The 13915-nt window shown below is 44.3% G+C and overlaps 1 protein-coding gene across 2 annotated transcripts in view; it reads right to left on the reverse strand.

Moving 5' to 3' along the window:
• MAPK4 (mitogen-activated protein kinase 4) overlaps positions 1–13915 on the reverse strand; it is an 81056-nt gene that overhangs the window by 33075 nt on the left and 34066 nt on the right. For both annotated transcript variants that reach the window (XM_060280363.2, XM_088652867.1), the window contains exon 2: positions 10787–12102. In XM_060280363.2, coding sequence (XP_060136346.1) covers positions 10787–11332 — 546 coding nt within the window. In that variant the 5' untranslated portion in view covers positions 11333–12102. The remainder of the gene's footprint in view (positions 1–10786; positions 12103–13915) is intronic.

Here is a 13915-nt window from a genome sequence, read left to right on the forward strand (position 1 = left end):
AGAGGAGAGCGCAAAATATGGTCTGAAGCTCAACATCAAAAAAACCAAGATCATGGCCACTGGTCCCATCACCTCCTGGCAAATAGAAGGGGAAGAAATGGAGGCAGTGAGAGATTTTACTTTCTTGGGCTCCTTGATCACTGCAGATGGTGACAGCAGTCACGAAATTAAAAGACGCCTGCTTCTTGGGAGAAAAGCAATGACAAACCTAGACAGCATCTTAAAAAGCAGAGACATCACCTTGCCGACAAAGGTCTGTATAGTTAAAGCTATGGTTTTCCCAGTAGTGATGTATGGAAGTGAGAGCTGGACCATAAAGAAGGCTGATCACCAAAGAATTGATGCTTTTGAATTATGGTGGTGGAGGAGACTCTTGAGAGTCCCATGGACTGCAAGAAGATCAAACCTATCCATTCTTAAGGAAATCAGCCCTGAGTGCTCCCTGGAAGGACAGATCGTGAAGCTGAGGCTCCAATACTTTGGCCACCTCATGAGAAGAGAAGACTCCCTGGAAAAGACCCTGATGTTGGGAAAGATGGAGGGCACAAGGAGAAGGGGACGACAGAGGACAAGATGGTTGGACAGTGTTCTCGAAGCTACGAACATGAGTTTGACCAAACTGCGGGAGGCAGTGCAAGACAGGAGTGCCTGGCGTGCTATGGTCCATGGGGTCACGAAGAGTCGGACACGACTAAACGACTAAACAACAACATGTCAGACCAACATGGCTACCTACCTGAAACTGCCCTGTGTTGCTCTTTGAACCTATGAGCACATACCTGCAAATTCAGGTTGCAGAATGATGGTTGATTGAGAGGTCTTGTGCAAGAAACCCTCTTCCTTCAAAGATTTGACTTTTAGCAGTAAGGAAAGTGAGAGGAAAATATATTGTTAAGTATGAGATAACACTTGCTTTGATCTCTCTGCGAACCAATCTGAAGGAATTCTCAATGAATAGGTAGTCTGGTAGAGCCCTTAGATTTCATGTGCCTCCTTCCTTCCTTCCTTCCTTCCTTCCTTCCTTCCTTCCTTCCTTCCTTCCTTCCTTCCTTCCTTCCTTCCTTCCTTCCTCTGTCTGTCTGTCTGTCTGTCTGTCTTTCTAACAAAAGCAGTCTGCCAGATGCGCAGGGGAAGTGCCAAGGCTGATTTAGTACTTGACTTGCAGGTATGAATTACGGTATGTTAAGAATGAAAACAGAAGAGACGTCCAAAAGGTGCACAGAAGATCATTTATTGCCCGATGATGCGTTTCATGTACTGTAGCTCTTTCTCAGGGAAAACTGATTCAGCTCTTTCAAAGAAAAAAACAATACCATATTTCACACTACATCAAGAAAGCTGGAGACTTGCAACTAGATCTTAATAAATTATGGCACATATGTAACTTTGCAGATCTCCACCCCTTCTGTTCCAGTGGCTACATCTGATTCTTCTCCTTTCCTCTGCCGGTTCCTTGTTTTATGAATTATGTCCACGAAGTTGTGAATCTCGTTTATATGGTAGGTTACAAATAGACAGCGCCCTGCTCTTAAAAATCTATGTCCGTCTTCACCCTGAAACACACTGTCAAATCAGAGCATCGTAAATCACACATCCAGGGGAGCTTTCTCTGTTGCTATCATTTCCAGATTACACAAACTTGTTTTCTCGATGCATTTGCCTTTAAAGATTTGTGAGCAAGCTAGAGATCAGCAAGTCTCTTTGAGACATTTTGTTGTGGAAAGTGACAAATGAATGAAAACATTAAGAATAGTCTATCAGAAAATATATGAGGCAATTTTCACCACTATGAAGAAGATACCTTTATTATCATTGTCCCCTTGTGGGAACAACGAAATTACTCGGTTGCTACATCCACTCAGATAAAGCATTCCGCATAATCCAAAATTACAAAACCTAATTAAAAACAGTAAATATAATACAAATAACAAGTAAAATAAGTAAAATAAGATGACTTCAAAGTCCGGGCTTTCCATTTAAGGCCAAAATCGCTCTAAAGATTTTGGCATAGTGGTTAGATTGTTGGCTTATGGCCAAGGTTAAAATTCCCTGCTCATCCATGAGACCCATTGGGTGACCCTGGGCCAGTTACTGTCTCTCAGCCTAACCTACCTCACAGGGTTGTTGTGAGGATAAAATGGGGAAGAAGAGAACCATGTGCACCACATTGAGCTCCTTGGAGGAAAGGTGAGATTGCAATAAAAATGAAAAAAAAATAAAAATCTGCTTTGGTTTGTTTTGGTTGTTTTTAGTATCATATACTGAAGCCAAAACGCAAAACTGTAGTACAGTGGTACCTCTAGTTGTAGACATGATCCATTCCAGGGTGCCGTTTGCACCCCGAAAAGTTCGCAACTGGAGTGGTGCTTCTGCGCAAGCGTGGAGTGCAATAGAGCACTACTGCTCGTATGTGAAGAGCACAGAACGCTTCTGCACGTGCATGTGCAGAGAAAACCGGAAGTATATACTTCCGGGTTTGCCGCATTCGCAACCCGAAAAGTCGCAACATGAAGCGTTGTATGTTTTGGAATGTTTTGGTATTCCAAAAACAAATATATATCCCTTTTTCAGGAGAGAGCAAAACCCCACAAGAAAATTGTGCCATTTCTTGTCAAGCCATCAACAGTGCTCTCTGAGAGGGCACAAAAAGAGAGAGAATGAAAGAGGCACAGATTTGTACATATTAACTTATTCATATAGATGAAACTTTAGAAAGTCTTTAGAAAGGCTATCATTTCAGCAGAAACGCCACGGGGGGAGGGGGGAAATGACCTGGTGATCTGTGTACCTAATGGGTTTGATGCCCAGGTACTGCTCACTCCAAACAGGCAAATGAACTACAAATGAACTACAATACCCTTCTGCTAGAGGATGCCTTCACATCCAGGCAGAGGGCCTTCTCGGTAGTGGCACCCGCCCTGTGGAACGCCCTTGCATCGGAGGTCAAGGAGATAAACAACTACCTGACATTTAGAAAACACCTAAAGGCAGCCCTGTTTAGGGAAGTTTTTAATCTGTGATATTTTAATGTATTTTGGTATTTGTTGGAAGCTGCCCAGAGTGGTGGGGGAAACCCAGCCAGGTGGGCGGGGTATAAATAAATAAATAAATAAATAAATAAATAAATAAATAATAATAAAAGGAAGGACTTCAAATGGAGGACTGTCTTCTGTAAAGGAAGACATAGGGCCACCTTATTCTTAGAGCAAAGCCATTTCAAAACGGCTCCTACTGCAGACAGCATTGATAACGGTTCCATTTGAGCTTTTTTCTTCTGAGTTCCCTCCAACATTATTCACATGGCAACAAAAGTGTGAGAGGGGCTCAAAATATGCCAGCGTCATATACAAGAGACAACCGAGGGGAGGGTGAATCCTTCTTGAGTACTATTTCTTTTAACAGATCCTTGAGGGGGGAAATCCACTGGATTGCAGCAGTGCTTCAACAGACTGGAAGATAAAATTGTCCCTTTGCAGCAAAGAACAGGATGCAGGCTCACTACCCAGTGGAACAGTTTACCTCCCAGGATACTGCCAGGCTAAATCAAGTCTGCCCAAAGCAGAGACACAGCCTTGCCTTACACCACCACTGCATTTTTGCCCAAATACGGAATGAGCTTTGGTTACCTTAAATCAAAGTTATGATGGCTAACCGTAAAACATAGTTTTTGGGTGTGTAAATGGAAGGGGTGCCCTCAGCAATGCTTTTTTTCCTTTGCAAAAAAAAAAAAACCAAGCCGCTGTGCTTTTTGAGCCAGAAGAAAAGACTTGTACAGAAAAGGGCAACCAAAATGATCAAGGGGATGGAGTGACTCCCATTTGAAGAGAGGTTACAGCATTCGGGACTTTTTAGTTTAGAGAAAAGATGAGTAACAGGAGACTTGACACAGGTAGGTAGCCATGTTGGTCTGGTGTAGTCGAAACAAAATAAAAAATTCCTTCCAGTAGCACCTTAGAGACCAACTAAGTTTGTCATTGGTATGAGCTTTCGTGTGCATGCACACTTATTCAGATACACTGAAACAGAAATCACCAGATTCCCACATATAGTGAGAGGGTGGGGGGGCACCACTCAGAAGGGTGGTGGGGAACCGGACTGTTTGTGACTGCTTTTGGTCTTACAGGAAGAATTTACGACTGTTTACGGCTGCAATTTGTCCCACAGGGAAAGCGAAGGGTGAGATGGCTAAAGATAGCTTTATCATGTCTAATGAGATAAGAATCCAACGTCTTTATTCAGACCAGGTTTCTCTGTGGTTTTAAGTTTGGTGATAAACTTGACAGAAGTTTACAAGATTAGGTACGGCATCAAGAAAGTGGACAGAGAAATGTTTTCCATTCTCTCTTATAACACTAGAACTTATCCGTGAAGCTGAATATTAGAAGACATTCATTGACGCTGAATGTTGGTTTTAAAAGTGGATTAGACAAATTCCTAGAGAAGGCTATCAGCCATGATGGCTATGCTCTGCCTCCACAACTGGAAGCAGCAACACTTCTGAATACCAGTTGCTCGAAACCACAGGAGGGGAGAGTTGTGCTCAAATGTCATGTCAGACTAATCTGATCTCATTTTTTGACAGAATTACAAGCCTGGTAGATGAAGGGAACGCTGTGGATGTAGCCTATCTTGATTTCAGCAAGGCCTTTGACAAGGTGCCCCATGATATTCTTGTAAAGAAGCTGGTAAAATGCGGGCTAGACAATGCTACCATTCAGTGGATTTGTAACTGGCTGACTGACCGAACCCAAAGGGTGCTCATCAATGGCTCCTCCTCATCCTGGAGAGTAGTGACTATTGGGGTGCCACAGGGTTCTGTCTTGGGCCCAGTCTTATTCAACATCTTTATCAATGACTTGGATGATGGGCTTGAGGGCATCCTGAACAAGTTTGCAGACGACACCAAATTGGGAGGGGTGGCTAATACCCCAGAGGACAGGATCACACTTCAAAATGACCTTAACAGATTAGACAACTGGGCCAAAGCAAACAAGATGAATTTTAACAAGGAGAAATGTAAGGTACTACACTTGGGCAAAAAAAATGAAAGGCACAAATACAGGATGGGTGACACCTTGCTTGAGAGCAGTACATGTGAAAAGGATCTAGGAGTCTTGGTAGACCACAAACTTGACATGAGTCAGCAGTGTGATGCAGCAGCTAAAAAAGCCAATGCAATTCTGGGCTGCATCAATAGGAGCATAGCATCTAGATCAAGGGAAGTAATAGTACCACTGTATTCTGCTCTGGTCAGACCTCACCTGGAGTACTGTGTCCAGTTCTGGGCACCACAGTTCAAGAAGGATACTGACAAGCTGGAACATGTCCAGAAGAGGGCTACCAAAATGGTCAAAGGCCTGGAAACAATGCCTTATGAGGAACGGCTTAGGGAGCTGGGTATGTTTAGCCTGGAAAAGAGAAGGTTAAGGGGTGATATGATAGCCATGTTCAAATATATGAAAGGATGTCATATGGAGGAGGGAGAAAGATTGTTTTCTGCTGCTCCAGAGAAGCGGACACGGAGCAATGGATTCAAACTTCAAGAAAGAAGATTCCACCTAAACATTAGGAAGAACTTCCTGACAGTAAGAGCTGTTCGGCAGTGGAATTTGCTACCAAGGAGTGTGGCGGAGTCTCCTTCTTTGGAAGTCTTCAAGCAGAGGCTTGACAGGCATCGGTCAGGAATGCTTTGATGGTGTTTCCTGCTTGGCAGGGGGTTGGACTGGATGGCCCTTGTTGTCTCTTCCAACTCTATGATTCTATGAATCCTGTTTGTAGGTTTCCCACAGGCATCAGGCCAGCCACTGTGAGAACTAGATGGGCCATTGGCTCTTATGTTCATCAAAAAAATTCACAACCAAATTGAATAATTGCCACATAAATCATAATTGGATCTAAAATAAAGATGCAACAATTTAACATTAGTAACACCAACGCCCTCCCCCACAAACCCCGCTAAACAATACCCCAGCCCAAGAGTCTGTCCTGCAGCCTCAGCTTTTGTAGCTGGAGTCAGTCAGGGCCCCTCCCTCCCAGGCCAGGTGGGAAAAGGCTTGCAAGGCAGGGAACAGGTCTTCCAGGACTCGCAGCCAAGATGAGCAACTCAACATCAAATCAGAATGAAGACCAAACATAATCTAACCTCTGCGTAAGTTTTGTGCAAGCACATCAGGCTGAATGCTCAGTAAACCATTCTGCAGGAACCGTCGATATATTCCTTGACCTTGTCCAAGTACAACTTTTCAAAATAAAAATGTTGGAAACTGTAGCCTCTCATTCTGCCCTGTTCCTATTGAAACCAGCTCTTGAGCCTGCCCTGTAGGATGGGACCGAGGGGGACAACCTTTTTGTCTTTCTGCCTTAATCTGATCCTGAATGGTGAAGGTCTGGTTGAGGCTTCTCCAGTTTCTCTTAAGCCAGTAACAAAAGAGGTAGGTGATTTATGCCACTGTGCCAGACATATTATACAAAGCTGCCCAGGTGGAATTAACTCTCCCTCCATTCACCTGCAGGGCACTATAATGTGGTGCTGAATGGGTAACCTTTATCTGATTCTATAGCATGAAAAAAAAAGGAGTGGAAGGTTTTAAATGTCACATAGCCCTTGACCACAAGCCTTTCTGCAACTGGATCACAATAGAGAGGCAAAAGATGACTGTCTGAGCAGATGGAGAGAGACATTAGTTTCAGACAGAGCTGAAAGTACCGTAGTTTGAGAGAGACATCATTCCTCACCACAGTGTACAAACATCATTTTAGTCCTGGCCAAACAATACAAAGAAACCTGGAGGGTGGGGGACCTGTCTTCCAGAGTCAAAATGAGCTAGGATTATGGCCGTTTCAGGCTAGGATTAATGCCTACAGTTCTGCACGCAGCTCAGACATACATTTACACAAAACTCTGTATAGAACCGAATAGTTATCCAACATCTTCATTTGAACAAGTGAGAGGGAAGAATAACATTTGACATCCTTCAAAACCCAACTTCCCCCAAAGTCTTTGGCTCAGACCTGAATTTGTCAAACAGTTGAGATGGGCCCAGAGTGGACAGGAACTCAATCTGGATCCACTGGGTGATTTACTGTAAATCGGCAAACATTTCAACTCCTAATTCTTTAATAACAGGAGCAACAAAATTAACACCGCCACCTCCCTGCCTCTTATAATTATGTTGTGTGTCCTCTTTCTGGTTGGATATAATTGTTCCTATTAGTAGCCTGACCACTGTAGTTGATGTGTTGCTAACCTCAGGGCTGGATTACTGCAATGCGCTCTGTGTGGGGCTGCCCTTGAGTCCGGCTCGGTAGCTCTAGCAGGTGCAGAATGCAGCAGCCAGACTGCTGCTGGGGTCAAATAATAATAATAATAATAATAATAATAATAATAATAATATATTATTATTATTATTATTATTATTATTATTATTTATACCCCACCCATCTGGCTGGGTTTCCCCAGCCACTCTGGGCAGCTTCCAACAGAAAAGTAAAATACAATAATCTATTAAACATTAAAAGGTAAAGGTAAAGGGACCCCTGACCATTAGGTCCAGTCGTGACCGACTCTGGGGTTGCGCGCTCATCTCGTATTATTGGCCGAGGGAGCCGGCGTACAGCTTCCAGGTCATGTGGCCAGCATGACAAAGCCGCTTCTGGCAAACCAGAGCAGCACACGGAAATGCCGTTTACCTTCCCGCTGTAGCAGTTCCTATTTATCTACTTGCATTTTGACGTGCTTTCGAACTGCTAGGTTGGCAGGAGCTGGGACCAAGCAACGGGAGCTCACCCCGTCACAGGGATTCAAACCGCCGACCTTCTGATCAGCAAGCCCTAGGCTCAGTGGTTTAACCACAGTGCCACCTGGGTCATTAAAAGCCTCCCTAAACAGGGCTGCCTTCAGATGTCACGACAACATGTGACACCATTGTTAAAACACCTGCACTGGCTACTACGTCTGCTACCAAGCTAGGTTCAAGGGCCTTGTATTAAGCCCAGGGTACTTTAGGAACAGCCTGATCCCTTATATCCCAGCTCAGTCTCTGAGATCATCTGCAGGAGGATTGTTGATCATTGCCCAAGCTGGTGAGGCTCATTGGACAGCAAGAAGATGCCAAGCTGTCATCAGCCCAGTCCTGTGGAATGCTCTGCCAGCAAAGAATTCAATGGGAGCTTTCTGCTTTAACCTTCAAATGCCTGTTGGAAACTTTTCTGTGTCACCAAACTGACAAGGAGTGGGGAAACGAGCAGGCTGAAAAAGAATGAAGCATCCTGTCTTCGTGGATGATTCTGAAAACACAAGTACAGACACAGCACAAAACAAAAATCGTATTGGGGTTTCATTAGATGTCTTTGGATGTAACATGAAGTTCGCCCCTGGAAAGATGTTTGGGTGTCCTTAAGCCAGCCACTATCTCCCTTTCTTTTTCTTTGCCTGTAGCCTACCTTGCAGTGTTGTTGTCAGAATAAAAAAATGTTAGCGGGGGGAGAGGGAATAGGAAGCCCTGCTTATGTTTCCGTGAGCTACTTGCAGAGGAGAGGATAGGTACTCCAACCACTTTAATAATATTCTCAAAATTTTGTAAGGTGCACTAGCTCCAGGGGGGATGGGGAGCACTGCCTAATTTTCTGACGCTGCAAACGCTTATTCAAAAATAAATTGTTTCCCCTTAAGAGCCCAAGGTTTCACGTTGTTTTCTTACTAAAGTAAGCTAAGCATTAGACATGTGTATCCCATAATTAGTAAGGTGCGGTGGGGACAGGGGACAAGCATCTCTCTTATTATTCATTGGCAAAGGAAGGGCATGTCAGACAAAAATCCCATATAAGCCCCTAGCTGGCAGGCAGGCAGGCTGCTGGAAGGGGGTGGAATGTAGCAGCGAAATTGCTGAGCATACTTTGAATTCCTCCTTCTGTCCATCTGTTCCTTTTATCTGGGGAAATCATGCATATGAGCCAAGCCCACGCTTTGGACGCAACTCTCTTTTATGGGGTGGGGTGGTCAAAGTTTTCTGAAATAGGACATTCTTTCTGAACAGACGTTTTCATGGAGGAATTTTCCATGCTACTCTATCCAGGGACACCAGCTCCTGGGGATCCAAGCTGTTTTGGGCCCCCTCAATATCTTTTGGGATGGGGCCAACCCTCCCCCACCCAATGTTGAGGGGGCAGAGGGGGCTAAGCACAGAGCTGAGTGCAGAACCGAGCCGAGCACTGTGCAGCTCCGGTGGCCGACTCCTTCTCCTCTTCCTCCTGCCACAGTGGCACCAGGCAGAGGAGGCAAAGGTGGAGCCACCAACCATTGAAGCCACATGATCTCCACATTTGGCTCCACCCCAGCTCCTCCCGACATCACATGCACAACGCTGCCCCCCCCCCCATCGCCCTCACAAGCTGTCGCCTCTGACTCTATCCCTCCTGCCCCTTCTTCCACCAAAGGGCAGATCCAAACCATACGTGGAGTGAATTCATTGCACATGTAAAGCACATGGCTCCCCCCCCAAAAAAAAATTATGAGAGCTGTAGATTGCTAAGGGTGCTGAGAGCTTTTAGGAGACCCCCTTATTCGCCTCACATAGCTACAATACCCAGGGTGTTGGGTATTGTAATAAATCCCTCTTTCCCAAGAAACTCTGGGTATCATGACAATTTAAAGTGGTATCATAGTGATTTGAACATATTGGTGTGAGTGTGGCCCAATTTCCAGCCTCTGTTCTCAACTCAGCTTCTAACTGCCTGTGCTCATGGAAGCTCTGAGCAGGGGTGCCAACTTGAATAAAATATTGTGGGGGGCCAGGTAAGCCCCACCCTGCATAACTGATCACATGACGCAGTGCACACACACCAATTGAATGGCAATGCCCATCAACTTTGTGGGGGCCCAGCCCCCTCAATTTTTTTATTTGGGGTGACGAAGCCCCCACAGCCCCTAGGATTTGGCTCCTATGTCTCTGACTGCTTCTCTTCTAGTGCTGCTGCATAGCCAAAGAAGCACCAAGATACCATTTTCCTCCCCTGTCCCAAGTCCTCCTACCCACTGCGGACCCCTGTGAGATTTGTCAGTCATACCTTCCAATGAAAGCAACACAATGCAAGCTTGTTTGGATTCCAGCCTTTGAGGGCAGTCCAGCTGCAGCTTAAAAGTTCTGAAGCTTCTGCCCCTCGCCCCAAGAATTCAAAGGGATGCACATCCCAGATGCACATACTCAGATGAAAATTTCAGTTAATTTGGGTGGACCTAATCCAAAAGCAAGGATTGCATTGCAGCCTAAATGTACTTTCAAATTTGGGCCGGAATGCATTCTAAGGGTCCATCCTATGCAAACCTACCAGGAAACAGGACTTATTTCTGTGTGAACTTTCAGCTGCACATCCCAGATGTGTAAAAAGGCTGGATCTGGACCATGAAGTAACCAGCTGCTCATTCCTGGTCTAACACGGATACGGAATACATACCTTGCACATTAGTTTCTAGGTTGAAGTTCTTTGCTACCTGACATCTGCAAAGTGGTGTGGCTGGACTCCCTCCAACATAACCGGGCTGTTTGTAATCCAATTAACGCAGCGAGATTTCACAGGCAATGCTAAGGCAATGCCTTTTGGCCTCCAAGGGGAAGCCAGCCACTTTAGCATGAATGCACAGCCTCGTCAATATTGCTCTTTCATTCTATGAGAAACTTTGTTTGGAACCGCTTGTGAAGATGCCACACAGTATCTGTTTAAACTTCTGCATGCTGTTATTTTAAAGAACACTCAGCTTTTATCAGGCCAAACAAATCGAGGGACGTACCTTGTGTGAGTAATGCTGGTCCACAACCCTAGCTAATCCAAAGTCACCGATCTTCAACACCAGATCCTCTGTGTTGATGAAGATGTTGGCGGGTTTCAAGTCCCTATGCAAGACATTAGCTGAATGGATGTACTTCAGGCCTCTGAGCAACTGGTACATGAAAAGTTTGGCATGTTCCTCAGAGAGAGGCCCTTGCTCCAGAAGACGGGCCAGGTCCGTCTCCATATATTCCTGGATGACATACACCATGTTAAATTTGAACAGATCCCCTTGGAGATCAGCTCCTTTGGGCCCCAACACCTCATAGACCTTTACGATGTTGTCGTGGTCCAGCCGGCGGATTATCTTGATCTCCCGGAAGGCGTGCTTCATGCTCTGAGCATCGCTCACCGCGATCTTCTTCACGGCCACCTTGCGGCAGCTCTTGCTGTCGACTGCTGAGAGGACAAGCCCGTTCACTCCGAAGCCTAGCGGCCTGAAGTTGATGAAACGGCAGCCCAAGTCATACCCGTACACGCTCGCGATGTAATTGCCCTTCTCTGCCATGGTGGGGTCAGATCCGCCTTTGTCTCTGCAATGAAACGGCAGCAGAGGAGCCCAGCCTCCAGGTCACCAATGCGGTTTAATAGAAAACAGTGCATTGTTACCACGAATGAGAATCTGTGCATTTCCACGCTTGGAGCCCATAATCGTACAGGAGAAGGTTTTCAAGTCAAATGTTCAGATATTAAACAGAAAAATAGACACAAGTACTGTACATAAAGTGGATCCAGGAATAGTTTTGGAAACAAGCTTGCAAACTTTCAATATTGAGTCTCTTCGGTCTGGGTAAGCAAGCAGGGGAGAGGCAAAAAGTTGCCAATCATATTGCAACAGTTTTTGTTGCAATATGCTGATAAACTAATGGGCTCCAAGAGTTCTTAAATATAATCCTTCTTATTTTGTTTTAAATTTGGGAAAGTGAAGCTTCAACATATACATGCTTTTAATATTCAGCTGGCTACCTAAACATGGACCTTCAGACAGCAAATGGTGGAGAGCTTCTCCAGAAACCTTTATTCTCCATGAAGTGGACTCAGCATTTATTTTTTTTCTAGTTCTGCAAGGCTTTGGTGAATCTTCTGCCACACATTCTTAAACGCAGGGTGGATTTTTCCATTTCGCCATCACAAGACAGGAGTGCTTTCCCAATGAATCTTGCTCCCCATCAACTGGCTGCCACAAACAGCCATGCTCATTTCTTCCCACATACTTCCTTCATCACAATTTGGTCTTCATTGTGTCTGTCAACTCCTCACTTGTTATAGCCCCTCCTCCTGCAAGTGAAAAATAGATAATGAAGTAGTTTGCTGCTGCAGTTTCTTTCATCCATATCCTACCTTCTTGAAGGTTAACACAACTAAAGAAAATACAAGTTTAGTTATGCAGGATTAGAAAATGCATCATTACAGTCACCTAGGGGTGGGCGAATCTGTCAAATTGGGGTTTTCTGTTTCTCATTTTTCCAATCTTAAGTTCAATTCTCTTCATTTCCACATAGTTTGTGATGTTTTTAAAAGAGGTCCTCATTAAAATCCTGTGGTCCTCATTTTATCCTGTGAACCATTCTGAGGCCTGCAGGTATAGGGTACAGGGTGGTGTACACATTTAATAAATAATAATAATAATACTAATAAATAAAATTCATCAGCACTACTGCAAAATTCTCCTAATATACACAGTTGTGTGCCATTTGCCTGATATACACATTTTCTGCAATGTAATGCATTTCTGAATGTCCCTTTCACGAATATATATGCATTTAATGAAAAGAGCATGCAAAAATGCATTGTATCAGTAACCATGGCTGCAAAAGTGATTTACAAAATTTGGAGAAGTGCAATTTTTGATGCGTAGCTATGTCTTGGTTTGGAAAGTGAGAATTAGATAGGTTAGCCTTTAAACATGAACTGGATCATATTTCTCCCCCCTCCTAGGAAGGATCCTTCCTATACTGCTACTGATTGGATGCATGACTGCTGACCAAGGATAGACTTGGTTTGGACGTTGCCATAAGAAAGAGCTTCACAATGGGGTAGAAGAACTGAATTTCTCTCCCATCCCTGGGGTCACCTCTAAGTTCTATCTCTCTACTGCTCCACTGGTTTAGCGACAAATTCTGAACAGCAGGTTTTCTGCATGAGAGCCATGCTCCTGTAGACATGCCCACCAGATTGTCAGTATTCTGTGGGAAATTTAGGTTGGTGCAATTCATGCAATTAAAGCAGATTAATAGTGCTCTGTTCCCCTAGTGCAACAAATCCACGTATGCATATATTTAAAGACATTTTTTGCAGTTAGAAAAGTGACGGTCAAATGCACTGAAAGGAGTGGAGCTGAATTAACAATTAATGGGAAGATGCATAAACACCCCACAAGCAAATCAGAACAAATACTAAATAATGACCACGTATACTGTAATTTAAGCTCCACGTAAGCATTGAACTTTGGAAAAGCACTTCAAGATGTGGGTGTTTGAATCCGTATGTTTTGTAATTCAGGAGGGCAATCAAGATGATCAAGGGTCTGGAAACCAAGCCTCATAAGGAATGGTTGAGGGAGCTGGGTATGTTTAGCTTGGGGAAGAGGAGACTAAGAGGAGGTATGGTAACCATCTTCAGATGCCGTACTTTTCCATGTATAAGACACCCCCATATATAAGATGGCCCCTATTTTTGGGGAGTAAAAATTAAGAAAATGAGGGGAGATTGCCCAAAGTTGTTGAGCTATTTTAGGGGAGGATTGCCCAGAGTTGTTAAGCCTCCTAACGTCTGTACCCTCGCCGGCAGAAACACCAACAGCCAATCAACACCACCCCTTGCAACAGCCACCAATAACACGCTGCTGACAATCTCCACCTCGCCACATCAACCAATCCCACGTCCCCACTATGTACTATCCATGTATAAGACGCTATTTTAAACATAATTTTTAGTAAAAACAACAACAACAACAACACCTTGTCTTATACAGTACATGGAAAAGTACAGTATATCAAGGGCTGTCACATGGAAGATAAAGCAAGCTTGTTTTCTCTTGCTCTGGAGGGTAGGACTCAAACCAATGGATTCAAGTTACAAGAAATGAAAT

This window comes from Zootoca vivipara, chromosome 10 (assembly GCF_965207765.1).
Source record: "Zootoca vivipara chromosome 10, rZooViv2.hap1.1, whole genome shotgun sequence".
Lineage (NCBI taxonomy): Eukaryota > Metazoa > Chordata > Lepidosauria > Squamata > Lacertidae > Zootoca > Zootoca vivipara.